This window comes from Zootoca vivipara, chromosome 1 (assembly GCF_965207765.1).
Source record: "Zootoca vivipara chromosome 1, rZooViv2.hap1.1, whole genome shotgun sequence".
Taxonomy (NCBI): Eukaryota; Metazoa; Chordata; class Lepidosauria; order Squamata; family Lacertidae; genus Zootoca; species Zootoca vivipara.
Window position 1 is genome coordinate 129,376,577 of NC_142582.1, and position 26,474 is coordinate 129,403,050.

The following is a 26,474-nucleotide window of genomic DNA, read 5'->3' on the forward strand; positions in this document are numbered from 1 at the left end:
CAGGGAGGGGGCTGCAAAAGGGAGGCCCAAACGAGGTGTAGCTGCTGTTTTATGCGAACAGTTGCTAGGTGAGAGCTGAGTTCAGGGTGCAGGGGACCAAAGGTGGACAAACTGTCCCAACAGGAACATGATGTGCCCCCCGGCAAAGGCACCAGCCTTCCACTAACACCCCAGGCCAGTGCCGGATTTACGTATAAGCTAAAGAAGCTATAGCTCAGGGCCCCACTCTCTTGGGGGTTCCCCAAAAATTACTGATTAATTTAAAAGCTGACATCATCAAGTAAAGATTCCAAGTAAATATCAGGAGGAACTTTATGATAGTAAGAGCTGTTTGACTGGGAAAGAGGCGGAAAAGAGATGCTGTCCTTCCTTGGAGGTTTTTAAGCAGAGGTTGGGTGGCCATTCTGTTGCCCGCTTGTCGGTTGCAGTAGAAGCTACATTTTAAAAATCAACATCGAATTCCTGGAGTTTCCAGGAGAAGCATCGAGTCCCGCTGGTACCTAATAGGCGCGCGCCTCTCTCATCTACCTACCTCTATGCCAGCGGCTCTCTGAAACGAAGAAGCTAGCTAATGAAAGAGCGAGTGACGGAATTCTCAGCTTCGGGCCAATCAGTGGCCCTGGATGGAAGTGCGGCGGAGGGCGTGGAAAAGAGAGACGCGGCGTGAAATAAGAAGGGAGGGGGCGACGCTGTTTTTCCCTCCCAAAGCGGGCGTGAGCAAGAGAGCCTCCAATTGGTCGGCGAAACAGCCAATGGGCGCTGTTCATTCTGACGCCAGCGACCAATCAGCGACGGGGACTATAATATTTGAATTTGCGGCCAGCCGAGAGGCAGTTTGAGGGTCGACGCTGGAGCTAGTAGGTTGCGTTTGGTGAGTTGGCCGGCCGGCTGTGGGGGCTGAGAAGGCCCCTTAAATGGGGAGGGGGAGGAAGGGACTGAGTGGGTGGAGGATCGGTCGCTTGGCGGTTCGTTCCTCGTCTTATGAGCGGGGTTGGGAAGCATCGGCCGAACTCTAGTCCTCCTTCGCGTAGCGTGTCTGCGGAACTCCCTGCCACAGGATGGCCGCCTACTTGGACGGCTTTCACAATGAGGGTTTGGCAGAATCGCGGAGGCTGCTATCGCAGCTACTTTCCACGCGCGCGCTTTCCCCTGACTAATTGGGGATAATAGGTGGTGTGCGGTGCCAGTCCTTCTTGGAGTAGACCCATTGGAGTCAATGGCCACGAAGGCTCTGCCTCCACAGCTGGGAGGCAGCAATTGCTTCTGAGTGGCGGTTGCTGGGAGCCACAAGTAGGATTCCTAACTGGGGTACCTGGTCTTCCACTGTGAGATCTGGATGCTTTGCCCCCTTTCGCCTGATCCTGCAGCAGGGAACTTTCTACTACGGTATGTGTTAGATTTGCAAAACATCCCTCATCCAAATATCTCAGAACACGGGTAGGTAAACTAAGGCCCAGGGGCCGGATCTGGCCCAAGCGCCTTCTCAGTCCAGCCTGTGGATGGTTCGGGAATCAGCGTGTTTTTACATGAATAGAATGTGTCCTTTTATTTAAAATGCAACTCTGGGTTATTTGTGAGGCATAGGAATTTGTTCATTGCCCCCCTCCAATATAATCTGCCCCCTACAAGGTCTGAGGGACAGTGGACCGGCCCCCTGCTGATAAAGTTTGCTGACCCTTGTGTCAGGATGGTGTTTCATTACGTTCTTCCCGATTGCACATCTTAAAGTAGCCACTTGTTCTGCGCTGCTCTGGTTCCCCAGAAGAGGCTTACTCCTGCTGTCCACATGACCCTTGGCCTATAGAGCGAGATGAGCGCCACAACTCGAGTCATCTGCAACTGGTCAGGGGTGCTGTTATAAGAATTTTAAGGTCTTTTATATATATAATAAATGTTCATAAATGTACCAAGCAAACACGGCGTGGCTAGGCTCCCTGGTAATCCAACATTAACAGGTAACTTGCCAGACAGGAGATAAACAAGGTGCTCAGGTTTCTGCTGTAGGCCCCATGGACCAGAGCACGCCAGGCAGTCCTGTCTTCCACTACCTCCCGCAATTTGGTCAAACTCATGTTAGTAGCTTCGAGACCACTGTCCAACCATCTCGTCCTCTGCCGTCCCCTTCTCCTAGTGCCCTCCATCTTTCCCAACATCAAGGTCTTTTCCAAGGATTCTTCTCTTCTCATGAGGTTGCCAAAGTATTGGAGCCTCAGCTTCACGATCTGTCCTTCCAGTGAGCACCCAGGGCTGATTTCCTTCAGAATGGATAGGTTTGATATTCTTGCAGTCCATGGGACTCTCAAGAGTCTCCTCCAGCACCATAATTCAAAAGCATCAATTCTTCAGCGATCAGCCTTCTTTGTGGTCCAGCTCTCACTTCCATACACTACTGTTTTGCAAGTAGGGTGCCCCAAAAGGGCGGGCATCCATAGCCTATAATCTTTCTCACTTCGCATCTAGAAAACAGCAGGATGGCTTCCACTTTTGCTACTCGGTACAAAAAGGACCTAAGTACGGAGGCCTTGAAGACAAAACTTGCTCACCGAAGGTCCGTTTCCCAAAAGGAGAGCAGACACAAGGAATTTAATAAAGGCAGGCAGTTTGGACTCATTGATGTCAACGCACAGGCATCAAGAAATGGTGAGCTTTCACTGCTGGAGGAGACAGGTGAAGGATACTCCCTAAGGAGCAGCACAAAGTCAAGTAAGTAAAAACTTGTAACTCGTGTTTGACAAAGCACTGGTTTTTAGACTCTGTCATTGTAGAGTTTCCTACATCTCCAAAGTTAATGTGCTACAGAGGCCTTGTTAACAAAACAGAAACTGATAAATGACCAAGTTCAGATGTCACCTGCCCCAGAATTCCTAAGGCACTCAAATGTTAAGATGTTAAGTTAGAGGTGAACAGTGGGAGAGACACATTTGCTAATGATAGTGGATTATTTATTAGAGTGGTTAAAACAAAAAGGTTTCTTGAAAGTGGCTGAACAGGCAGTAAAATGGCAGGTGCAATTTACTGTAAAGTTAAACAAATGTAAAGTGATTCATGTAGTGGCAGATAATTTTGCATATTTGATCCTCTGGACTGAAATGACAATGAATGACTAGGAATGAGACCCTGGGATAATAGTGGATAGGTAGATGAATATGGCTGTCTCCAATTTAGGTCCCTTTTGGAAGTACGGTAAATCATATTGAAATCCATGAGATGTTTTGATGTAAACACAGATAGGATTGGACTGTTAATTCCTGTGAAGTTAGTCTGATGGGGATCTAAAGTTATTTTTGCTTCCCATGTAGGCCAGAAATCAAGTGCTTCAGCTAAGTCTCGTGAACAGGAGCGTTTGGAACTGCTACAGCGTTACAAAGCTGAGAAAGAACTGCGGAAGTTACAAGAGCAGAGAAAGCCCATATTTAAATGTGGGCAGTTCAAACCAGGGGCACCTGCCTTCCTTTCAAAACCATCAAATATACCGGTGCTCAGCAAGCCAAAGGAGACGGTAACAAAAGCAGCAAGTGTGGTACGTGTATTTAACTCTCCTGTGTTTCTTTTCCATGATGTTGGGTTGTCCTAGTTTGTCCAAACCAGAGTTGAATATTATGGTTTGGAATAGGTTCTGATTTTGAAGGGGTGGTATGCCTTATGTGGACCAGAAAAAAGGGATTGGTGGGTAGTGCTTAAGGAAGGAAGGAATCTGCTAGATTCACAATGGGCACGCCAATAATTTATGTCTGTTATGTGTAATTGTGGTGCTGACAGTCAATTGTGTTCCATTACTAAAGTCAAGGGCCTTCAGAGCAGGGGTTTGCCAGGGTAGCTTGTTTTGAATAAGATTGTCCCCTGAAGTAGGGTAAGGGAAGTACATAAGTTCTCATTTCAAACACTCAAGCGCTTCCCTCGGAGAAAATAAGATATGCATGCAACCTTCTAATGTGACTTGGCCTGTGCACACATTACTGGCTTTAAGCACAACTAGGCCATTCTTTCAGTTTGAAAACTTTTTTTTAGGGGGGAGGGGGAATGCCTCAAAGCACAATATTTCAAAGGAAATGACAGGATAGATCTGGAGTGTGGCTAACGTGTGCATACCACTTCCCAAACCGGCAGTTTGAGTGCACTGGATGTAGGGTAAATGGTACTGTGTACACAGGTTTTCACCTCAAAGCAGATAAATGTACCCAGTAAGAACAATTTTGAGCATGGTGTTTGCCCTGGTTTGCTGGTCACAGAGGTATGCTGATAGGTAAGCTATAGAAAAATAGGGGGTGGGTAGCTTTTGCTGCCCAGCTCCCCAAGGTACTGAGTCCCCTAAGTCCATAATCCATTAGAGACAAATGGATGGAGGCAGGATGCGAGACCAAGAATAAAGAACTTTTAAAGACTTTTGAAATTGTCCAACCCCTTCACTAGAGACCACCCTAAAAGCATCATGCATACATCATAGAAGGTGGTGGTCTGTCACAGAAATTTGAGAGTGTTACTTCTTTCCTGTCTGCCAGGATACCTGATTATGGTCAATGATTTCTTTCATATGGTTGGCTACTCTGGTTAGGAGGTGCAAATACAGTTTTTTAAAAATTCTTTTATTGCTTAAAAATTTAATAGGAAATGTGTATTTCTGGGGGTGATGCGTGCTTACTCTATCTGTTGGGTATTCCTAGGAAATGCGGTTAACAAGGTCAAAGGTGAAGAACCAGTTGCAAGAATCAATCAAACCCCCAGCTAGACCACCGCAATCAGTGGTTTGTCTTACATTTTTATTCTTTTACATGTGGTTTGAACAGAAAAATGAGCTGCTAGAACTATGGCAGCTTGGTAATAAACCAGGGTACGTAGTCTTTATTTGTTGGTGGTGTTATTTATTTCTGCATATGGGCTTAGGTTTGTGTGTTATGTGTTTGCATCTTGAAATTAAGGATCATAGCCAACTCAAAAAGTTTATAGCTTTGCAAATGTTTATGTTAATTTGAGCCCTCATAGAAATTTACTAATAGCAAAGTAAATTCTAACCTACCTATATATATATATATATATGCAGCCAAAATATTTGCAAGCAGGCTTATTTGCAAGAATAGATGTAAGGTTCATATAACTGAGGCAATTGTCTCACCACAGGCTCTTATTGGGAATTAAAGGAAGGCTTTGTAGAAGTAAATGGATGGTAAACTGTGTGTGTGTGTCTCCCAGTAACAAAGGTATGCAGTTCTGAAACCCTGACTCCATTTCTCTCTATAGATGGTGCCTAGCAAGGGCTCCACTCTGCAAACAGCTCAGCATAACCAGAGACAGATCTACGTAGACAAACCCCCCAAAGAGAGGAAAGGTATGCATCGTCATCCAAATTCTGTAGGGTTGCCCCAAACCTTTGGGGGCTGCTGTACGTGTGAGTTTCTGGATACAGTCATACCTCGGGTTACAAACACCTTGGGTTACGAACTGCGCAAACCCGGAAGTATTTTCGTCGCGTGCCCAGAAGTGGCGTGTGCTTTGCACATGCGCAAAATGGCGGTTCGGGTTACGAACTTTACGGGTTATGAACTGTGACCTGGAACGGATCGTGTTCGTAACCCAAGGTATTACTGTAGTGTAGTGCTAAAGCACTGCTCCTGGAGCTCTGAGTTCAAGTCTTCCACTGAACTCCTGGATATGTAAGGCAATGTGGCTGCAGATGGAATTGGTTGCATTTGTTAATTGTATGAGTGTGACTCCCAACAGCCACGTACAGAAATTTATTGGCTCCCACGGCAGGTCCTGTGCAGTTTTCAGGTCTTCTGTGAATTAATGCCACGTACAGCCTCTGCTAAAACGCAGTGGGACTTGATTCTGAGTAGGTTGCGCTGTTGTCGTCTTGTACCCAGAATGTGAAATATTTTAAAGAGTACACATTTTTTCTTCCTCTCTACCCCCCCTAACTTTCAGGGGTGCAGCCTTCAACTTCCACAACTGCCACCAGAAGAGCTACAAGGGCGGCCACTGCTGCTCTGACCAAAATACCACAGATATCTCGGCCCGCTGTGAGCACAGGTGAGTGAGCTAGTAAATGGCTGTGGATTGGGGAGCGAAACATCAGGCAATCCATATATAGCAACAACTCTGCATTTTCTTTTTGGCCCAAACTGAACTTTCAGCATGTTTTTTCCTCCAGGAACATAGGAAGCTGCCTCATACTGAGTCAGCTATTGGTCCATCTAGCTCAATATTGTGTACACTGACTGGAAGCAGCGCCCTAAGATTTCTTTAGACTAGGTTCTATCCCAGCCCTAACTGGAAATGCCAGGGATTGAACCTTTTGGCGTGCAAAGCAGATGCTCTATCACTGAACCCTTCCCAAATATCTGGGATGTGTCCCCATAGAAAGCTTTTGAGAAATTTTTCTGACTTCTCCTTCCTTGTTTTGATGAGCTTTTCAGAACCTTGTAACTTTTCTTGTTTTAGGTTTTCCGCCGCAGAAAAGGGAAGCAAGTAACAGCAAGCAGAGAGGGGTCAAAAATGCAAAGGCAACAGTAAGTGTCTTGGCTTTTCCTAGTGTTTCACACACTGCAACCTTCATACCAATAATCTCTACAGCCCTGTTTGTTAGATTGCTGTTATCAACATGTCGTGGGGAAAATAATCTTGAGCAGGGTTCGGGGACTGGATGGCTCTCCATATGTCAATGGACTTCACTTCCCATCAGCCAACATTTCCAATGTTATCTGCTTTTCTAGTTCTCCTATCTGCATACATATTTCTAGAAGTGTAACAATGATGGAGTGTGTGTGTGTGTGTGTATCACCCTTATACAGTAATGCATTTAGGGTGACATGTTGTCTACAGTGGTACCTCTACTTACGAATGTTTCTACTTACGAACAGAGCTCCATCCGCCATCTTGGATGCGGTTTAGATAGGATTTATTCTACTTATGAATTTTTAGATAGGGTTGCTTCTACTTACGAAATTTTTCTCCCAATGCATTCCTATGGGATTCGACTTACAAATGTGCGTTCGGAACCCATTAAATTCGTAAGTAGAGGTACCACTGTACTCCTTACTGGCTGAGAAAAGTCCATATAATTCAAGAAAAACAAATAAACCTTTATGTCCTGTTACAGGTGTTGTGTGGCGTGAGAGAGAATCATTCAGTGGAGCCTCTGATCACCCAAATCCCTTTGGCTACAGCCGCAGAGCTGGAGAAAGAAAACCTGGAGAAAGAAAACCTTCCAGCCCCTATCATCTTGGCTCCTCCACCACAAAGAAGAGAGCGCTCATTTGCCCCCCAGAATTTTATGTTCAAGCCTCTGGAGGGTTTGACCGCCTACAAAGTCAAGCCAATGTCCCCTTCCAAGGCAGATGTATTCTTGTCACCCAATCTTTGCTGGAGCCCTGCAGAGACCACCAGGTAATGGGCTACCATAGGGTCCTCTTATGAGATAAGGAGTTGCCCAGATGCTTTTGTGACATCTCTCTGCCCTCTGCAAAAATTGTCCTTTTTAGAAATTAAAAATTGGTACTTTCAGCTCGTGAAGGTTTTACCATGAATTACTGTGGCCTTTGTCCCCAAAGACTTTAGCCACTCTTGATGTGCATCATTTGATAGAACCATGAGATCTGGGAAGTCCTTTAGAGTTGACATGACCTTGACTCAGGCCAATTGACCTTGACTCAGGCCAATATCATGAAGGCTCAGATCCAGAGTTCAGATTTCCTGAGTGATCTGAATATTTGCAAGCCTGACTTCATTAAAAAAATATCAGTGGAAAGCTGCCTGCTGTTTATTTTGAAGTAGCTGCGGCAAATGAGTGCACTGCCTTGACCCAGTCAAAATGCCATGTAAGAGAAGTGGCCCCACCCCTTCCTTTCCTTGCAGGAGAGCTTCTGTGCTATGTCATTAATGGAACTTAAACTGCCTAAATGCTGTAATGTTCTGTCTATTCAGATGCTTGCCATATAATAATAATAACTATAATAACAAAATTTATTATTTCTACCCCACCCATCTGGCTGGGTTTCCCCAGCCACTCTAGGCGGCTTCCAACAAAAGATTAAAAATACATTAAAACATACATGTAAAACATAATGCCAAGTAAATTATTATTATTATTATTATTATTAGCAAAGTCCCTGGAGAAGGTGCTCTGGAAGCTTTGCCACAGGACTGTGGGCTTAAACAGAAGGTCTCTAGCCCAGGAATGACAAAGGCAGATCTTCAGGAACATCCACCTGTACTTGAAGTTCCAGATGCTAACACAGGTGTGTTGGGGGTTGGGGGGGGGTGGAGAGCGCTTTTGTAGCATAGTTGCTAACTTTCAGTCAAAAGTCCCATATTCCACTTTGAACTCACAACTGGTCCTAGTCAAGTTGCCCTTCTCCCAGCCCCTTCACCTGCAATGCCAACCTGCCTTCTAGGTTTGTTGTAAGGCTTTCCTAAGCTATCGATGTGTTCATATGGAATATGTATCCTGCTTCATAGCCCCACAAGGCTTTCAAAGCAGCTAATGAAAGTTTCAAATTTAGGAACAGGAATTGCATGCTGTTCATGTGATGTCCACCCAAAATACTTCAAACATTGTAAAACACAATTAAAATGCTGAACCTATTTTTAAGATTGTGCCATTTAGTGGACTGAAGCTCAAGATGATTTATCATTGTGGCTTGAGACTAGAGAGTGATAGTCTTGAATTGTAAGCTGTTGCAACTTCCTGTATCCTCCAATAGCACCTATATTATGGTTTTATGGATATACAGTATAAGTTTAAACTCGATAGGTCGTCAAAAGGTAGGCAATTAGTTCAACCAGGCGGACTGACAGAGTTATATTGCGGCATGATCTTTTTCTGCAGTTTTCACTGTAAAAATATCCTTCATCTTTCAGAATGTGTAACTAAAGAAACAATGGATGCTACTTGCTTTGAAAAGCAGATCAATCCACCGAAAGTAGATCTGCCAGCAAGTGATTCATCTGACCCAGCAGGAGAGCCACAACACAATGTGCCCTATTTCAGGTTTGTACAAAAGGGCAGAGGGGTCCAGACTAATACACTTGGGAGTGTGACTGAAGAGAACACTGGCTGATGGAACACTCTCTTGATGGGTAGTCCCTCTGCTTTGTATGAGATTCACTTTGCCTTCAAATTAACTGCAGAGCCAAATGCTTGACCCAGTAAAATAAACTTTAGTTAGCTGCCCTCTTCCCTTTGAGCTGCAGTCTCTAAAGCTCCTTTTTAGCCCGTTAATCTGGCACACTTTCCCTCTCACTCAGCTCAGAGCCCATTGACACCTCAAACACATCTTAAATGGAGGGGTTTGTTTGGTTGGCATTGGGGAAACCCTCCACAGATGTTTTGCAACTTAATAGAACAGCATGAGAATCATCCAAGGAGTTTACCTCTCTCGCAGACTTATCTTTATTATTTCTCTAAAACCATTTTATGCTGTCCGTCGTTAGTACAATACTCAATATATGCAGCAATATCTGTAACTGAATTAAATGCACCGTCATACTAACGGGTCCTCAAATGGAAAATAAGTTTTTGCGGACCGTTTTATCCTCACAACAATCATGTAAGGTTGGTTAGGCTGAGAGACCAAGGTCGTGTGTGATGCAGTGGATGGTTGGTTGGGCCAGGACCTGGCAAGACAGGGCTCAGATCCTTACCTGGACACACAACTCCCTGGATGACTTCAAGGCAGTCACCCTCTTTCAGTGAAACCTCCAACGCAGGGCACATTGTGAGGAAGAAGTGGGGAACCCCTAGCGATGCCAACTGAAGCTCTGCTGCTGAAGGGTAGAAGGCAAATGCAAATTATTTTAAAGGGCTGGGAATTGGAGCAAGGTTTGCGTGAAGCCCACCCTGTCCAGTATTGCCAAGTACTCATTCTGTCTATGTGCTTCTTTTTTTAAAGAAACCTCCTTCGGTGCGAGACAGAGAAACTGGAATCACATTGCCTTGAGTGGGATGGAGCAGCTGAGGCGGATATTCCAGAGGATGGTAAGAGAAGAAGCTGAAGGAGGAGTTGCAGAATTGCTGTCCTAGATGGAATAGTTTGCTCGAGTCTGTTGGCCCAAATGGCTTTGGCTGTGACACTCCCAAGCTACACAAGCGGGATTTGTAAGAATTAAGCTTCTTAGATGTCTCGTCAAACACTTTACGTACATAATGAAATATTCATTTCCACAGGCAAAAATCTGGTCCGTACAACCGTTGGGCAAACCAGGCTGCTGATAGCCGAGAGATTCAAGCAGTTTGAAGGGCTTGTGGATAACTGTGAGTTCAGACGCGGAGAAAAGGAAACAACCTGTAATGATCTGGATGGATTCTGGGATATGGTGAACTTCCAGGTAAGATCTCTGTTTTTTAAAGTTTCATATTCAGGTGGTTCTTCAAGAGCGCATGATCATCACACAACTTCAATACAGGACACTTATCCTTCCCATTTGCATTGTGAGCAAATCAGCTTTGGGAAGATGATGATGATGATGATAATAATAATAATAATAATAATTTTAAAAATATTTATACCGTGCCCATTTGGCTGGGTTTCCCCAGCCACTCTGAATATTAAAATACAATAATCTAGTAAACAGTCGGGTTTCCACACCTATCAGTCAATCACCCATTCCCACCACCCTCCTGAGAATACCCCTCCCCACCCTCTCACTATATATAAGGGTCTGGTGACTTCTGTTTCAGTGTATCTGAAGAAGTGTGCATGCACACGAAAGCTCATACCAATGACAAACTTAGTTGATCTCTAAGGTGCTACTGGAAGGAATTTTTTTTATTTTGTTTCCCTAAAACGGGCTGCCTTCAGATGTCTTCTAAAAGTCTGGTAGTTGTTTTTCTCTTTGATATCTGGTGAGAGAACATTCCACAGGGCGGGTGCCACTACCGAGAAGGCCCTCTATCTGGTTCCCTGTTTCATGATTTCTGCAGGCTTAGCCCTTTGCTTTTTACCCTGTTTTTCAAAGAATGCAGCCAAGTGAAGTTTTAAATTTAAGTCACTTGGGGACCTTTTAAGTAACAAGCAACATGAATCAGTTTAATAAATAAGGCTAATTGAACTTGTTAGTCCTGCCGTCGTTTCTTTCTCATTGCTTTTGGTTTTCTGAATATAGGTAGAAGATGTAAAGAAAAAATTTGAGAACTTGAGGAAGCTCCAGGAGAATGGATGGAAAATGGCGGACAATGTCCAGGCCAAGAGACCACCCCTCAAGGTATGAGACGCTTCTGTAATTCTGCTCTTGGATTGTCAATCTAACATGATTACCAAAAGATAGACTTTCCCAAAGCAACTCCAGGAGGTTGCTAAAAAAAAACCCCCACAAATACTTCTCTCAATTTTTGGAGTAGATCTTGACTATGCCTTTAGGCAGGAAACCAACCTTTTCTCTCTATAATAATAATAATAATAATAATTTATTATTTATACCCCGCCCATCTGGCCGGGTTCCCCCAGCCACTCTGGGCGGCTTCCAACAAAACAGAAATTCTAAAATACAGAAATCCATCACACATTAAAAGCTTCCCTAAACGGCTGCCTTGAGATGCCTTCTAAAGGTCTGGTAATTGTTGTTCTCTTTGACCTCTAGTGGGAGGGCATTCCACAGGGTGGGTGCCACTACCGAGAAGGCCCTCTGCCTGGTTCCCTGTAACTTGGCTTCTCATAGTGAGGGAACCGCCAGAAGGCCCTCGGAGCTGGACCTCAGTGTCCGGGCAGAACGATGGGGGTGGAGACGCTCCTTCAGGTATACCGGACCGAGGCCGTTTAGGGCTTTAAAGGTCAACACCAACACTTTGAATTGTGCTCGGAAACGTACTGGGAGCCAATGTAGGTCTTTCAGGACCGGTGTTATGTGGTCTCGGCGGCCGCTCCCAGTCACCAGTCTAGCTGCCGCATTCTGGATTAGTTGTAGTTTCCGGGTCACCTTCAAAGGTAGCCCCACGTAGAGCGCATTGCAGTAGTCCAAGTGAGAGATAACTAGAGCATGCACCACTCTGGAGAGACAGTCTGCAGGCAGGTAGGGTCTCAGCCTGCGTACCAGATGGAGCTGGTAGACAGCTGCCTTGGACACAGAATTAACCTGTGCCTCCATGGACAGCTGTGAGTCCAGAATGACTCCCAAGCTGAGCACCTGGTCCTTCAGGGGCACAGTTACCCCATTCAGGACCAGGGAGTCCTCCACACCCGCCCGCCTCCTGTCCCCCACAAACAGTACTTCTGTCTTGTCAGGATTCAACCTCAATCTGTTAGCCGCCATCCATCCTCCAACCGCCTCCAGGCACTCACACAGGACCTTCACCACCTTCACTGGTTCTGATTTAAAAGAGAGGTAGAGCTGGGTATCATCCGCATACTGATGAACACACAGCCCAAACCCCCTGATGATCTCTCCCAGCGGCTGCATGTAGATGTTAAAAAGCATGGGGGAGAGGACAGAACCCTGAGGCACCCCACAAGTGAGAGCCCAGGGGTCTGAACACTCATCCCCCACCTCCACTTTCTGAACACGGCCCAGGAGGAAGGAGCGGAACCACTGTATGACAGTGCCCCCAGCTCCCAAGCCCTCTAGACGGTCCAGAAGGATGTTATGGTCGATGGTGTCAAAAGCCGCTGAGAGATCCTTTTCTCTCTAGGGTAACTGTCACCTAGCCTCAGCAGCTGCGACTAAAACCATCACAGACCGCACTCACATTGGTGACCCGTGTCTCCTTTGTGCTGTATTTTGGTTTGTAAGCTCATTGGGGATCATGTTTTTGTTTCGTCCAACCAAAAACTGGTCCATGCCATCCCCCATCATCCTCTTGCTGACCAACTGGGCAGGGTGGGGGACTGGACACTCTGACCGGGGTCGGGAGGGGGAGACCTGTGCGGTTCTTCGAATTTGTGCACACATGCAGTTCAAATAGTAGAAGGTGCCAGAGAGAGAGAGAGATGTTTGCTAAGAGTGATCTGTAAGACTTGCAACTTCCAGGTCATGGCTATTGGCAAGCCCCCTGCTCTCAGTATGTGGTGGTCAGGATAAGGCCTACTTACAAGTAGGACCCTGGCAGGGACACATGCCTGGCTGGCATGTTCTCCCCCTCCTGGGTGATTGTTCGGGAGCTTCATAAGCATTCTCCAGCCCGAACATCACAGCAACTGATGCCAGAAGACACCAGCACACTTTAGGCATCCGCAGAGGTTGCGCAGTTGCGTAACAGAACTCAGTAGCACAGCGTTTGGCTAAACTACTTTGTTTACATATAAAGACACACGGAGCTCTTCATCATGGCTCCCTCTCTCTCTCTAGCGTCACACAGCAAAGAGAAAGAACAAAGGAACAACAGTTCCACTTAGGAACACAGTAAGACAAACATCCTGTCTGCGTCACTTCCACTCTGTGGAATGAAAACATATACAGTGGTGCCTCGCTTAACGAATGCCCTGCTTAACGAAATTTCCGCTTAACAAAAGGATTTTTCGAGCGGAGCTTGCCTCACTAGACAGATGCGTTTTACGAGAAATTCGTCTAGCGAATCGCGGTTTCCCATAGGAATGCATTGAAATTCAATTAATGCGTTCCTATGGGCAAAAAATTTTTTTAAAAAAAATTCAATGCATTCCTATGGGATTCGCTAGACAAATTTTTCGCTATAAGAAAAGACCCGTGGAATGAATTAATTTCGTCTAGCGAGGCACCACTGTACAGTCATATTATCATAGCTGCCAAGTACCCTGTTTTCCCCGAGAAACCCCATTTTTCTTACCCTTTCCCAGCGGTCCCCCGTATCACTTCGTCTCCTGTTATTCTGCCAGCGGTCATTTTCCCCCTTCTGATTTGCCATTTTCGGTGCCCATAAATGGGCAAAGTGACACCGGAAGTTGCGTCTACGCAACTTCCGATGTCACGCGGCTGCCGATCCCGAATTCTGCAGTCCGGGACTTGGCAGGTATGCATATGATACACAATGAACCTATGGCTGCACACAGGGAATGAATTTCCCAACAGTAATCACTGTTCAACCTTTCAGGGATATCGAAGATAATGTGAAGTACACTGATTGCTTGAAATGTGTTCTGGAGAAGTGAATCAAAGAGTGCCTTGAGGAGAAAAAGTCAGGGTTCCATCTGCACACGTTTAGCTGTGATTCCTGCATTGCAGGGGTTGGACTAGATGACACTTGGGGTCCCTTCCAACAATTCTGTTAATCTAACCAGCAATTTTGCGGTTTCTGTAGTGAGTGGAGTCCATGTCATTCTGTAGTTTTCCACTAGAGGGCTCTATATCCCAGTGGAACCTTTGTCAAGGTGGGGGCCCTGCAAATGTTTTGGAACTACAAGTCCCATCAGCCCCTGTCAGCACAGCTGGGCTGGCACAGACTAATGGGAGTTGTAGTCCAAAACATTTGGAGGGCCTCAGGTTGGTGAAGGTTGGTCTCACAGGATAATAAGCCAGCTCTACTGTATTTGGCTAGCCCTAAAGTTACTGTTCCGGGACCCGGGTGGCGCTGTGGTTAAACCACTGAGCCTAGGGCTTGCTGATCAGAAGGTCGGCGGTTCGAATCCCTGTGACAGGGTGAGCTCCCGTTGCTTGGTCCCAGCTCCTGCCAACCTAGCAGTTCGAAAGCACATCAAAATGCAAGTAGATAAATAGGGACCGCTACAGCGGGAAGGTAAACGGCGTTTCCATGTGCTGCTCTGGTTTGCCAGAAGCGGCTTTGTCGTGCTGGCCACATGACCTGGAAGCTGTACGCCGGCTCCCTCGGCCAATAATGCGAGATGAGCGCTCAACCCCAGAGTCGGTCACGACTGGACCTAATGGTCAGGGGTCCCTTTACCTTTAAAGTTACTGTTCCAGCTAGTTCCAAAGTTTGCAATCATTATAAGTTTGCAGGACTTAAGCGGCAACCATTACTGAAAAAGCCAGGTCTGGACGCCACAGATTGTAGCAACTATCACCTGGGCACAAATGCTTCCTTTCTGTGGTAGGTAATTGAGAGGGTTGTGGCGGAGCAACTACAGTGGTACCTCGGGTTAAGAACTTAATTCGTTCTGGAGGTTTGTTCTTAACCTGAAACTCTTCTTAACCTGAGGTCCCACTTTAGCTAATGGGGCCTCCCACTGCCGCCCCGCTGCGATTTCTGTTCTCATCCTGAAGCAAAGTTCTTAACCCAAGGTACTACTGTATAGACATTCCCGGATGAGCCTGATTTTCTAGATCCATGCCAGTCTGGTTTCAGGCTTCAGCTGAGATTTGAATTGGCACTTCCCTGACTGCTGTGGTAGGCGTGGGGAACCTTTAGTCCTCCGGGTGTTGCTTAAATTCATCTCCCACTAGCCCCAGCAAGCATGGCAGGGATGCTGGTAACTTATTAACATCTGGAAGTCTGAAGGGTCCTGCACTGGGCCAGTTTTCTGTCTGAGCTCTTAAAAGGTGTCTGAGAGAGTGGGGAGAAAATGCTGTCCTGCCTTTTGTCTTTCAGAAGAAGACAGCCCCTGAAAGGGCAACCAAAGCAGGGGGTGGTTCTGTTGAAAGGAGAGCCGCCCGAAAGCGCCTTGCAGCGATAAAGGCAGCCGTGAAGAACAGGATCAAAGCAGAAGGGCTGGTGGTGGAGGCTGCAGGTCAAGAAAGCCCAAAGGAAGTGGAGAAAGTGACGTTTGATGGAGGGTTTTTCAAAATTGAATCACCCAGGCCCTTCCCAGGTCAGTGCTGGAGCAGTTCCTTTTGTGAGTGAATTTGGGCGTGAAGGGGAGCGTGCCTTACTCATTTTGATTACTGGGAATGAGGAGCATGGAGGTGATGGTGAAGCAGGTCTCTCTTTAGAAAAGGAATAGTAGGTAGGATGGGGAACCATGAATTTATCTCCCCACCCCCTACCCCAGACCAAATGTTTTGGTTATACATACTGTGAGCCTAGGAGGCAGTGTGTGTGTGCTTCCTGTTCTCCATAGACATACACACCCACCAAACAGCACACGGGTTTATTGAAACAACTCCAAAAGTGAGAAGACTCAGTTCTTTGGTTTGAGACCTCTCCTTTAATTGGGCCCCGTAGCCAGTGAAGATTTCACTCTGTACCTGTTAAAGTTTCTAGCTCATTTTCCAGGGCAGTTACATACAAAGGATATTCTTGAGTAATCCCATTGAGAAGTTTTCAGGGTATGAATGGTGGAAGCCAGTTCCTAATTTTCTGAGTGTACACCAGTCGAAACAGGAAGAGAGGCTGGAGCCAATCTTCCGCCATCCCCTATGTCAGATTTAAGCAGGTTCTATATGTTTCAGGACATGGGGCAATTCTGAAGAATTCAGATTTTCTATTGACATGCATGACATACTAATAGGCTATCCATTGATTTATTCCTCCTCCTCTCTCCACTGCACAGGCAGGACTCCTCAATCTACAAGCAGGACTTCCAGGCGGATGACTCCAAGATCTGCCAACAGGGCCCTGCTTCAGAGCTTTCCAGATACCTGTGTTGTAAGGCTAGGCACACCAACCACGCCCAACGTCATTCCTCCTCTTTCGGATCTGAGTGCAGTGTCGGAGCTTGCCAGAACTGAGCTCGGCTGCATTTCTAAACAATGGTATGCAGTTGGATTTCCAGATCAAACTAAAAGTCCATCTTGTCTGGGGTGAGGAATCTGTTGACCTCCAGATATGGCTGGCCTACAGCTCCCACCAGTGTGATCAACAGTCAGGGATGCTGGGAATTGTAGTCCAGCATCACCTGGCCACAGCCTCCCCCTGCCCTGGACAAGGAAAACACAGTGTTTTGCATAGTAAACGGCAAAAATTATTTTGGGTGTTCACACACAGACCATGAAACAGGTCCGCTTTCCATTTGTCCCCACCACAGTTATTTTGTCTTGGTGAATAGAGGTTCCTTTCGGCTCCCAAGGCTTATGTAGGCTGGTGAGCTGTTGAGCAGGTTAGTTGCAGCTGCTGGGTGGGATCCACACTGAGCTAGAGGATTGGAACACACAAGCTGAAACCCTCATTTGCTTTTGCCACCTTTTGGGGCACAACCAACGCCTGGTCTCTTCCTGCACCACAGCGCTCTGCTCAAGACCTCTGCCGCCTTTTCTCTGTGCCAGATGATCGGTTGTATGACTTGGAGTTGAATTGTCATGGGAAGCTGTTCATTTTAACTCGTGCTGAAAATGCCCTCGCAGAAAGCACAACTTAAAAACCCACTGCCTTCCTCTCCCATCTCAATTCCCTCTGGCAAAAATACACAACCCCATTTTTGTTGGCCACAGATACAGCTCTGTCACCTCGTTCTCTTCCAGTGATGAGCATGGTATCATGATATTTTGTTCCAGCCGTAGGAAAGATGCAGTTTGGGCAGGGGGGATCCTGTTGCTGGCATATTTGCCTGGGAGACAAGTGCTTCTCTGTGCTAATTCACGCTATAAACTTTGCCCTTGTAATTGTTCGTCCAGTATCTTGGACGTAAACCGAGAAGGAGAATTTGGGCCGCCCTTGTCAGCTGTCATTCACACCCATGCACACCTTCCTCCAAGATGAACGTTTTAAAAACCTAACATGCAAGTTGCTGACTGATGATGAACACATGTGATCTCCCCACCCCCCACCCCACAGTGACATGCAAGCTGCGGAGGAACCCTGTGCTACAGCAGAAGACACGGCGAAAGAAGCTGCTGTAAGTTGTGTTGTCTGTGTTGAATGTGTGTCTGTCCTGAAATTTCAGAACGGCCCCCTTCTCATTCTGCTCCTTGAAAACCTATCTCTCTTCCTTCTTGAACTCTTAGGATGTACAAACAGCCACTTGTGACAGCGGATCACCCTTGTGTGGTACGGATGACTTGATTTCTACCGATTCTCAGGACCCGGGTGGTTCCATTGATAAAATGGAAGTCCCAGAAGCTGCAGAAGAGGTGAAACAGACCATTGCAGATCTGGGTGAACAGGATGTTCTTTCATGGAGTCCCAAGGAGGATTCCCAGCCTGAAGGATCTTGCTCCCTGGCTGAAGAGCTGCCCACTCCAGAATGTCAAACAGGTAGATTTCCATGGGGGTTTTTAGGCAGCGGGAAGAACCTCTCTGGCTGAATTCTATGTATTATTCTGTGATTACATGAACAATTCAGAATTTGAATTCAAGGAGCTGCTTGTATCTCACTCACCACATTGTGTTTTTGGTGGTGCACTTTAAAGACTAACAAATGCATTGTGGCATAATCTTGTATGGAGGTTACAGCCTCTGTGATCAGCTGCTTTAAGCTGTAGATGGAAAGAGGAATTCAGCACAAGGCTGTAACAAATTCTGTTCTGGAGGCTCTCCTAACCCCCTGAGGCAATATGGGGGCCCGTGGGAGACGAGGGGGAACCCCTGTTGCTCTAGACCTTGCAAGGGCTAGAAGGGTTTGTTAAATCTGGCCCAGAACCTTTAGGCTGCCACCCCAGGCTTGTTTTTCAGGAAAAAGGAAGTCTCATTGTGAACAATGTGGCAGACTTCCAAGTTAACATGTTAAGCATTGGGGGTGGGTGTCTCATTGTTCCTATATTCTCACCCTGCTGACACTTCTTTGTGTTTGACTACTACCAGTATATCTTGAAATGAAGCTATTTCCTGGTTGTTACAGGCAACTCCCCCTTTGTGCAGGGGTTGCATTCCGAGCTTGCGTGAAATTCCATATAATCAGAACACCCGTTGAAAAAGTCTCCAAACACTGTGTTCTGACCCCTTTGGTGACGGTTGCACAACGGTCCCCCCAACGGTCACTGCCTATGCTGGTTTTATGAGATGGGACAGCGGTGATCCCCTGTTGTCATTCATGAACGATAGGTACCTGCTAACGAGATGTGTATCCTCAAACCTTTTTGACACAGCCCAGTAGAAACCCTCTCCTACATATTATTGAACTAGACCTAAGTTACGTTAAAAAGCCCACTGGAAATATATCCTTATTTTCCAGGTTCTCTTCTCGGTGACTTCTGCGATGGTGCAGTGCTTGAACTCCAGGTATGTTTGTTTGAAAAGGAGCTACCGTGTTTCTCCGAAAATAAGACACCGTCTTATATTTATTTTTCCTCCAAAAAAACCAAAAACAAAACACACTACAGTGGTACCTCGGTTTACAAACAATCCCGTATACAAACGTCTCCGTTTACGAATACCGCGGATCCGGGTTCTGTGGCGTCGGATTCGCAGAAGCAATCTGTGCAGCGTGTGTGTGCACAGAAGCGTGCCTTGGGGGAGCGAATGCCTCTGTTTACGAACGCCTCCGTGGAACAGATCACGTCCATAAACCGAGGTTCCACTGTATGGCTTATTTTCAGGGGATGTCTCTCCCCCCCCCCCTCCTGCCACGGCCGGCATTGCTGCTGTGCCTATCACTGTGTCTTATTTTTGGGGTATGGCTTATATTCCTTGAATGCTTAAAAATCCTGCTATGGCTTATTTTATGACTACGTCTTAAAATAGGGGGAACAGGGTAATTGGGTTGGGTGGACTTCTAAAGACTAGCAACTGTAACATTTCTCCAGTTACTGCGACGAATCTGATGCCCTGGTTTCCTGTTAAATATATTTGGGGGCGGGTGGATTTGAAAAGACCAAAAACGCCAAGTTCACTCCACTATGCAAGGCAGGATTTACACCCCCATAATGCAGATTATGGTGTGCCATAAGGAGGATGCATCAAGTTGCAAAGGACTCCAACTATCTGGTGCAATAAAGTCCGGCTTATGTCAAGAAGCCCTTTCTCTTTCACTCCCCCCCCCCAAAAAAAACCTCCTTAGAAATCAGTAACATTTCTGGGCTTGCCAGAGCAACTGAGCATGAACACATCTCACCAGATCTTCTTTTCAGAGTGGAAATTTATCTGGATGGCGTTCTATCCAACTTATTGACTCTTTATTTGTAAAGCACCATTATCGGCATACATGGACCCTTGACAGCTTCATGAAGACAAATGGCCAGGTCCCTGCCCCAAAGCAGCCTACAATCTCAATTCAACAATAGGGGATGAGGGGTGGGGTGGGGAATGTTAAGTAAATGCAGTTTCCTTCCCCTCCCATGGTTGGCTTCAGTTTTCCCCACATTGTGATTTTTGCATAGCGCGTACATGCACACGCGATTCACAATATATTGCCAGGTCAAAAGTTATGAAACCGATATCACAATCTGGACTTCAAACCTTCATTACTTTGGCAGATGAAAAGCCTAGGGGGGGGGGAGTTAGGGTAACTAACTTCTCTTAAGGCTGGGCGATAAGGCGTAATGCGTTCTTCTAATCCACACGGGCATTGATCAAGGCATTGATCCCCCCCCTTCATGGATCAATGCCTTGTCGCGGCGAAGGGGCTTGAATAACTCAGAGAAGCTATGAGCTATGCCATGCAGGGCCACCCAAGATGGACAGATCATAGTGGAGAGTTTTGACTAAACGTGATCCACCTGGAGAAGGAACTGGCAAGCCACTCCAGTATCCCTGCCAAGAAAACTCCATGGACAAAGACAACAGGCATATAAAAGTTATGACGCTGGAAGATGAGCCCCTCAGGTCGGAAGGCGTCCAACATGCTACTGAGGAAGAGCGGAGGACAAGTTTTTGCATAGCGCGTACATGCACACGCGATTCACAATATATTGCCAGGTCAAAAGTTATGAAACCGATATCACAATCTGGACTTCAAACCTTCATTACTTTGGCAGATGAAAAGCCTAGGGGGGGGGGAGTTAGGGTAACTAACTTCTCTTAAGGCTGGGCGATAAGGCGTAATGCGTTCTTCTAATCCACACGGGCATTGATCAAGGCATTGATCCCCCCCCTTCATGGATCAATGCCTTGTCGCGGCGAAGGGGCTTGAATAACTCAGAGAAGCTATGAGCTATGCCATGCAGGGCCACCCAAGATGGACAGATCATAGTGGAGAGTTTTGACTAAACGTGATCCACCTGGAGAAGGAACTGGCAAGCCACTCCAGTATCCCTGCCAAGAAAACTCCATGGACAAAGACAACAGGCATATAAAAGTTATGACGCTGGAAGATGAGCCCCTCAGGTCGGAAGGCGTCCAACATGCTACTGAGGAAGAGCGGAGGACAAGTACAAGTAGATTCAGAGCTGATGAAGCGGCTGGGCCAAAGCCGAAAGGACGCTCAGTTGCGGATATGCCTGGAAGCGAAAGGAAAGTCCGATGCTGTAAAGAAAAATATTGCATAGGAACCTGGAATGTAAGAACCATGAATAGAGGTAAGCTGGATGTGGTCAAAAATGAGATGACAAGAATAAATATCGACATCCTGGGCATCAGTGAACTAAAATGGAAGGGAATGGGTGAATTCAGTTCGGGTGACTATCATATCTACTACTGTGGGCAAGAATCCTGTAGAAGAAATGGAGTGGCCCTCATAGTCAACAAAAGAGTGGCAAAAGCTGTAATGGGATGCAATCTCAAAAATGACAGAATGATCTCGATACGAATCCAAGGCAGACCTTTTAACATCACAGTAATCCAAGTTTATGCACCAACTACCGGTGCTGAAGAAAGTGAAATTGACCAATTCTATGAAGACCTACAACACCTTCTAGAAATGACACCAAAGAAGGATGTTCTTCTCATTACAGGGGATTGGAATGCTAAAGTAGGGAATCAAGAGATAAAAGGAACAACTGGCAAGTTTGGCCTTGGAGTTCAAAACGAAGCAGGGCAAAGGCTAATAGAGTTCTGTCAAGAGAACAAGCTGGTCATCACAAACACTCTTTTCCAACAACACAAGAGACGACTCTACACATGGATATCACCAAATGGGCAGCATCGAAATCAGATTGATTATATTCTCTGCAGCCAAAGATGGAGAAGCTCTATACAGTCAGCAAAAACAAGACCTGGAGCTGACTGTAACTCAGATCATCAGCTTCTTATAGCAAAATTCCAGCTTAAACTGAAGAAAGTAGGAAAAACCACTGGGCCAGTAAGATACAATCTGAATCAAATCCCTTATGAATACACAGTGGAAGTGAGGAACAGGTTTAAGGATTTAGATTTGGTGGACAGAGTGCCTGAAGAACTATGGATGGAGGCTCGTAACATTATACAGGAGGCAGCAACGAAAACCATCCCAAGGAAAAGGAAATGCAAGAAGGCAAAATGGCTGTCCAACGAGGCCTTACGAATAGCGGAGGAGAGGAGGCAAGCAAAATGCAAGGGAGATAGGGAAAGATACAGGAAACTGAATGCAGATTTCCAAAAAATAGCAAGGAGAGATAAGAGGGTCTTCTTAAATGAGCAATGCAAAGAAATAGAGGAAAACAATAGAATGGGGAAAACCAGAGATCTGTTCAAGAAAATTGGAGATATGAAAGGAACATTTCGTACAAAGATTACCATAATCAAGGACAAAAGTGGTAAGGACCTAACAGAAGCAGAAGACATCAAGAAGAGGTGGCAAGAATACACAGAGGAATTATACCAGAAAGATATGGAGGTCTCGTACACCCCAGGTAGTGTGGTTGCTGACCTTGAGCCAGACATCTTGGAGAGTGAAGTCAAATGGGCCTTAGAAAGCACTGCTAATAACAAAGCCAGTGGAAGTGATGATATTCCAGCTGAACTATTTAAAATTTTAAAAGATGATGCTGTTAAGGTGCTACACCCAATATGCCAGCAAGTTTGGAAAACTCAGCAATGGCCAGAGGATTGGAGAAGATCAGTCTACATCCCAATTCCAAAGAAGGGCAGTGCCAAAGAATGCTCCAACTACCGCACAATTGCGCTCATTTCACACGCTAGCAAGGTTATGCTTAAAATTCTACAAGGCAGGCTTAGGCAGTATGTGGACCGAGAACTCCCAGAAGTGCAAGCTGGATTTCGAAAGGGCAGAGGAACCAGAGACCAGATAGCAAACATGCGCTGGATTATGGAGAAAGCTAGAGAGTTCCAGAAAAACGTCTACTTCTGCTTCATTGACTATGCAAAAGCCTTTGACTGTGTCGACCACAGCAAACTATGGCAAGTTCTTAAAGAAATGGGAGTGCCTGATCACCTCATCTGTCTCCTGAGAAATCTCTATGTGGGACAAGAAGCTACAGTTAGAACTGGATATGGAACAACTGATTGGTTCAAAATTGGGAAAGGAGTACGACAAGGTTGTATATTGTCTCCCTGCTTATTTAACTTATATGCAGAATTCATCATGCGAAAGGCTGGACTAGATGAATCCCAAGCAGGAATTAAGATTGCCGGAAGAAATATCAACAACCTCAGGTATGCAGATGACACAACCTTGATGGCAGAAAGTGAGGAGGAATTAAAGAACCTTTTAATGAGGGTGAAAGAGGAGAGCGCAAAATATGGTCTGAAGCTCAACATCAAAAAAACCAAGATCATGGCCACTGGTCCCATCACCTCCTGGCAAATAGAAGGGGAAGAAATGGAGGCAGTGAGAGATTTTATTTTCTTGGGCTCCTTGATCACTGCAGATGGTGACAGCAGTCACGAAAGTAAAAGACGCCTGCTTCTTGGGAGAAAAGCAATGACAAACCTAGACAGCATCTTAAAAAGCAGAGACATCACCTTGCCGACAAAGGTCCGTATAGTTAAAGCTATGGTTTTCCCAGTAGTGATGTATGGAAGTGAGAGCTGGACCATAAAGAAGGCTGATCGCCGAAGAATTGATGCTTTTGAATTATGGTGCTGGAGGAGACTCTTGAGAGTCCCATGGACTGCTAGAAGATCAAACCTATCCATTCTTAAGGAAATCAGCCCTGAGTGCTCCCTGGAAGGACAGATCGTGAAGCTGAGGCTCCAATACTTTGGCCACCTCATGAGAAGAGAAGAATCCCTGGAAAAGACCCTGATGTTGGGAAAGATGGAGGGCACAAGGAGAAGGGGACGACAGAGGACAAGATGGTTGGACAGTGTTCTCAAAGCTACGAACATGAGTTTGACCAAACTACGGGAGGCAGTGCAAGACAGGAGTGCCTGGCGTGCTATGGTCCATGGGGTCACGAAGAGTCGGACACGACTAAACGACTAAACAACAACAACAACAATCCACACGGGAGCTGCTTCTGCTTATGACAAGCAACGGTAACTCTACAGTTTACAATAGCTACGTATCTGTCAGATGGTATCTCTAAATTCTGTGGGAGGATCCTTGATCTCCCTTTTAGGCTGTTGGCTGCACCAACCCGTTAGCTCACTTTTTCGAAAGCCCTGCAGGCAGTTGCTGTTAAGCAAGAAGCCTCTGACTCACTTCTGCTAAGGAAGCCGTTCATTGCATGCGTGCATGCAAGTGTGAAGTGGGTGTAAGGCACCCAGCAATGAAAACAGCTTAGATGCTGTTTGTGAAAGCACTTGTCAGTCTTTTATCACTTGGCTATCATTGAGAGGAGGCAGATTAATGTATATTCCATCTTGAAATAAGAGGGGAAGTGCAGGTCATAGAATTGTAGAGTTGGAAAGGGATCGAAAGGAATAACCCCTTGCAGTGTAGGAATCACAGTTGAAGAATCAGGTGACCATCCAGCCTCTGCTTAAAAACTTCAAATGATGGAGAGCCCATCACTTTCTGAGAGAGTCCATTATGCTGTCAAACTGCTTTTGCTGCCATACAATTTCTTCCTAAAGCAGGAGAGCAGATTTCTAGCCTGCTTCCAAAAGTTGGAATTTTTCAGCAGTGTACAACATGCACCTGATTTCCATGGACATGGTTTATTTACCGCTTTCCTGTCTGTATATTGATTTGTAATCAAATATTCTCTAATAAAAATATTACTGTGTCATTGCCAAGATAATGGAAGGGAGGGGTCTGGAAACTGAGGCCTAAGTGGCCAAGTTGTCTTGGAGAATACAGCCTTAGTGAAGGGAGGGGAACACTAAATGCCTGTCTTTTGGGAAGTTTCCAATTCCTTCACCAATTTATCTATCTAGGAATAAGCACTCTGCAACAATGAGATGCAGAAGGTTGCTTTCTTGTCCTTGCAAAAACAAAAAAAGCATTAGACATGATGCCAAAGTTTGCTGCGAAATTGCAGACATGCACCTCTTGATTCTAATTATCTCTGCAAGTAAAGAACCTCATAGCAAAGATCCTTAATAAAATAGATCAGGCGGTAAAAGATGGTGGTAGATCTCAGGAAGTATTTCAAGAGGGCTAGGTAGGATTATGGTGGCTACCAGAAGCCCCACCGCAACCCCCCAATTTCCTCGAAACTGGCAGCAAGTAAGTTCTCTCCAAAAGCTCTCCTCTGCCATCAAGAAAATGGGGAACTTGGGTATTGTTTTAAGAGGCAGCCGAGGTCCTTAAGAGTATGGATTCTGACCATGCAGGGGAATGGCGGGTAGTTCTCTGCCCCTTTAACCTTCCTTATTTGTTCCCCACAGCCCAGTCTGGATGGCAGCCTTTTCGTCACACCGAGGAACCAGGCGGAGAAATTTGTGGCCAACAACGACCTCATTGTTTTCTCTCCCCTTACTTAATCAGAAGGGGCAGAATAAGTTTGATTTTTATTTACAAACCGGGGTGGGTGTTTTTAAGTACTATTAAACTTTAATTAAAGTTTGGTCTGTGTCTTCTGAATTGCCTTTCAGTATCTCTGTGGGTTCTTTAACATATTTCCTCATCCATAATCCCATAATCAGCAATGTTCCAGAACTGTTCTGGGGAAAATCTATTTCTCTGTTTCAGCTCAGACCTGTCCTATATTGCAGCAAGCTGGGCGGGGTGTATTCTGTGGTGTACGCAGCTGTGGGAAAAGAATAAAACAAAATGCCTCTGGCTAATCTGGGCCAGGAAAATGTGAATGCTGTGACCTGAACCATTCATGCAAATAAGAAAGCTCTGTGGGTTGTTGTTGTTTTTTAACCTACTTCATGCTGTGATTTGCCAAATTTGATTGGAGGACATTCTGTTCACAGGATTATGCCTTCCTCTGCCTTTCACCTCCACTTCCAGGGAGAAAGATAACTTCCTCTTACAGAACCACAAGAGGCTGCAAGACGAGTCCTGCTGGATCAGGCCAGTGGCCCATCCTGTGGGCCACTGTTTCCCAAAGTTTGGTACACATACACCTCGGGGTCCACAAAAGGGTGCACAGCAGAATTTGCTCTGGTCCAAATAAAAGCAGTATTAAAACTATCCTTGTTTGGGGTTGTTTTTTCGCCCCAAGGTATGCTGGTAAGACTGAATGCCATTGGGGCTAGGTGATTATGTTACGAACCGCCCTGGGATTCTACGGATGAAAGGCTGTACGCAAATTTAATAAGCACAATAATGTTAAGTTTGGGGAGCACCGCTTAAAGGCCCCTGGTTCCCAACCGTTTTGATATGGTCACCCACAAGTCCAAATTGAATTGGTATCGTTATTCATCAGTGTTGGACCTTAGGACTTCTGAAGGTGCCAGCACTCCTAATACTGCCAAGTTTTGAAATGTTTCTCCCACCCCCTTCCCCCTTTTCTTGATTATCTGATGAACATTTAGCTTTTGAAAAGTTCCTAATAAAATCAGAAACCCTCACTCCTAGCAGCCCTGCTCAGCT

At 45.8% G+C, this 26,474-nt stretch overlaps 1 protein-coding gene and 1 non-coding gene across 3 annotated transcripts; both read left to right on the top strand.

The window, feature by feature from the left end:
- The first annotated feature begins 653 nt into the window (after positions 1-653).
- Positions 654-26,072, top strand: DLGAP5 (DLG associated protein 5). 2 transcript variants are annotated; one of them, XM_035102328.3, is made up of 20 exons: positions 776-871; positions 2,461-2,703; positions 3,300-3,520; positions 4,662-4,742; positions 5,236-5,323; positions 5,920-6,024; positions 6,436-6,503; positions 7,094-7,380; positions 8,095-8,231; positions 8,854-8,983; positions 9,885-9,970; positions 10,160-10,320; positions 11,098-11,196; positions 15,446-15,665; positions 16,347-16,548; positions 17,567-17,627; positions 17,737-17,986; positions 18,903-18,949; positions 25,319-25,457; positions 25,853-26,072. In XM_035102328.3, the coding sequence occupies exons 2-19, from the start codon at positions 2,472-2,474 to the stop codon at positions 25,412-25,414; spliced, it is 2,571 nt and encodes an 856-aa protein (XP_034958219.3). In that variant the 5' UTR covers positions 776-871; positions 2,461-2,471; the 3' UTR covers positions 25,415-25,457; positions 25,853-26,072. The 2 variants fall into 2 exon arrangements, with proteins under 2 accessions (XP_060126931.2, XP_034958219.3); XM_060270948.2 differs by having other exon boundaries at positions 654-871; positions 25,319-26,072.
- On the top strand, positions 5,659-5,793 carry LOC118075503 (small Cajal body-specific RNA 14). The gene has a single exon (XR_004691386.1).
- Positions 26,073-26,474: the final 402 nt, after the last annotated feature.

Coding starts and splice junctions, on each gene's coding strand:
- DLGAP5 (XM_060270948.2), top strand. CDS start 2,472: ATGGCTTCCACTTTTGCTACTCGGTACAAAAAGGACCTAAGTACGGAG. Junction 4,743..5,235: donor CTAGACCACCGCAATCAGTG/GTTTGTCTTACA, acceptor TTCTCTCTATAG/ATGGTGCCTAGCAAGGGCTC. Junction 11,197..15,445: donor CCAAGAGACCACCCCTCAAG/GTATGAGACGCT, acceptor TTTGTCTTTCAG/AAGAAGACAGCCCCTGAAAG.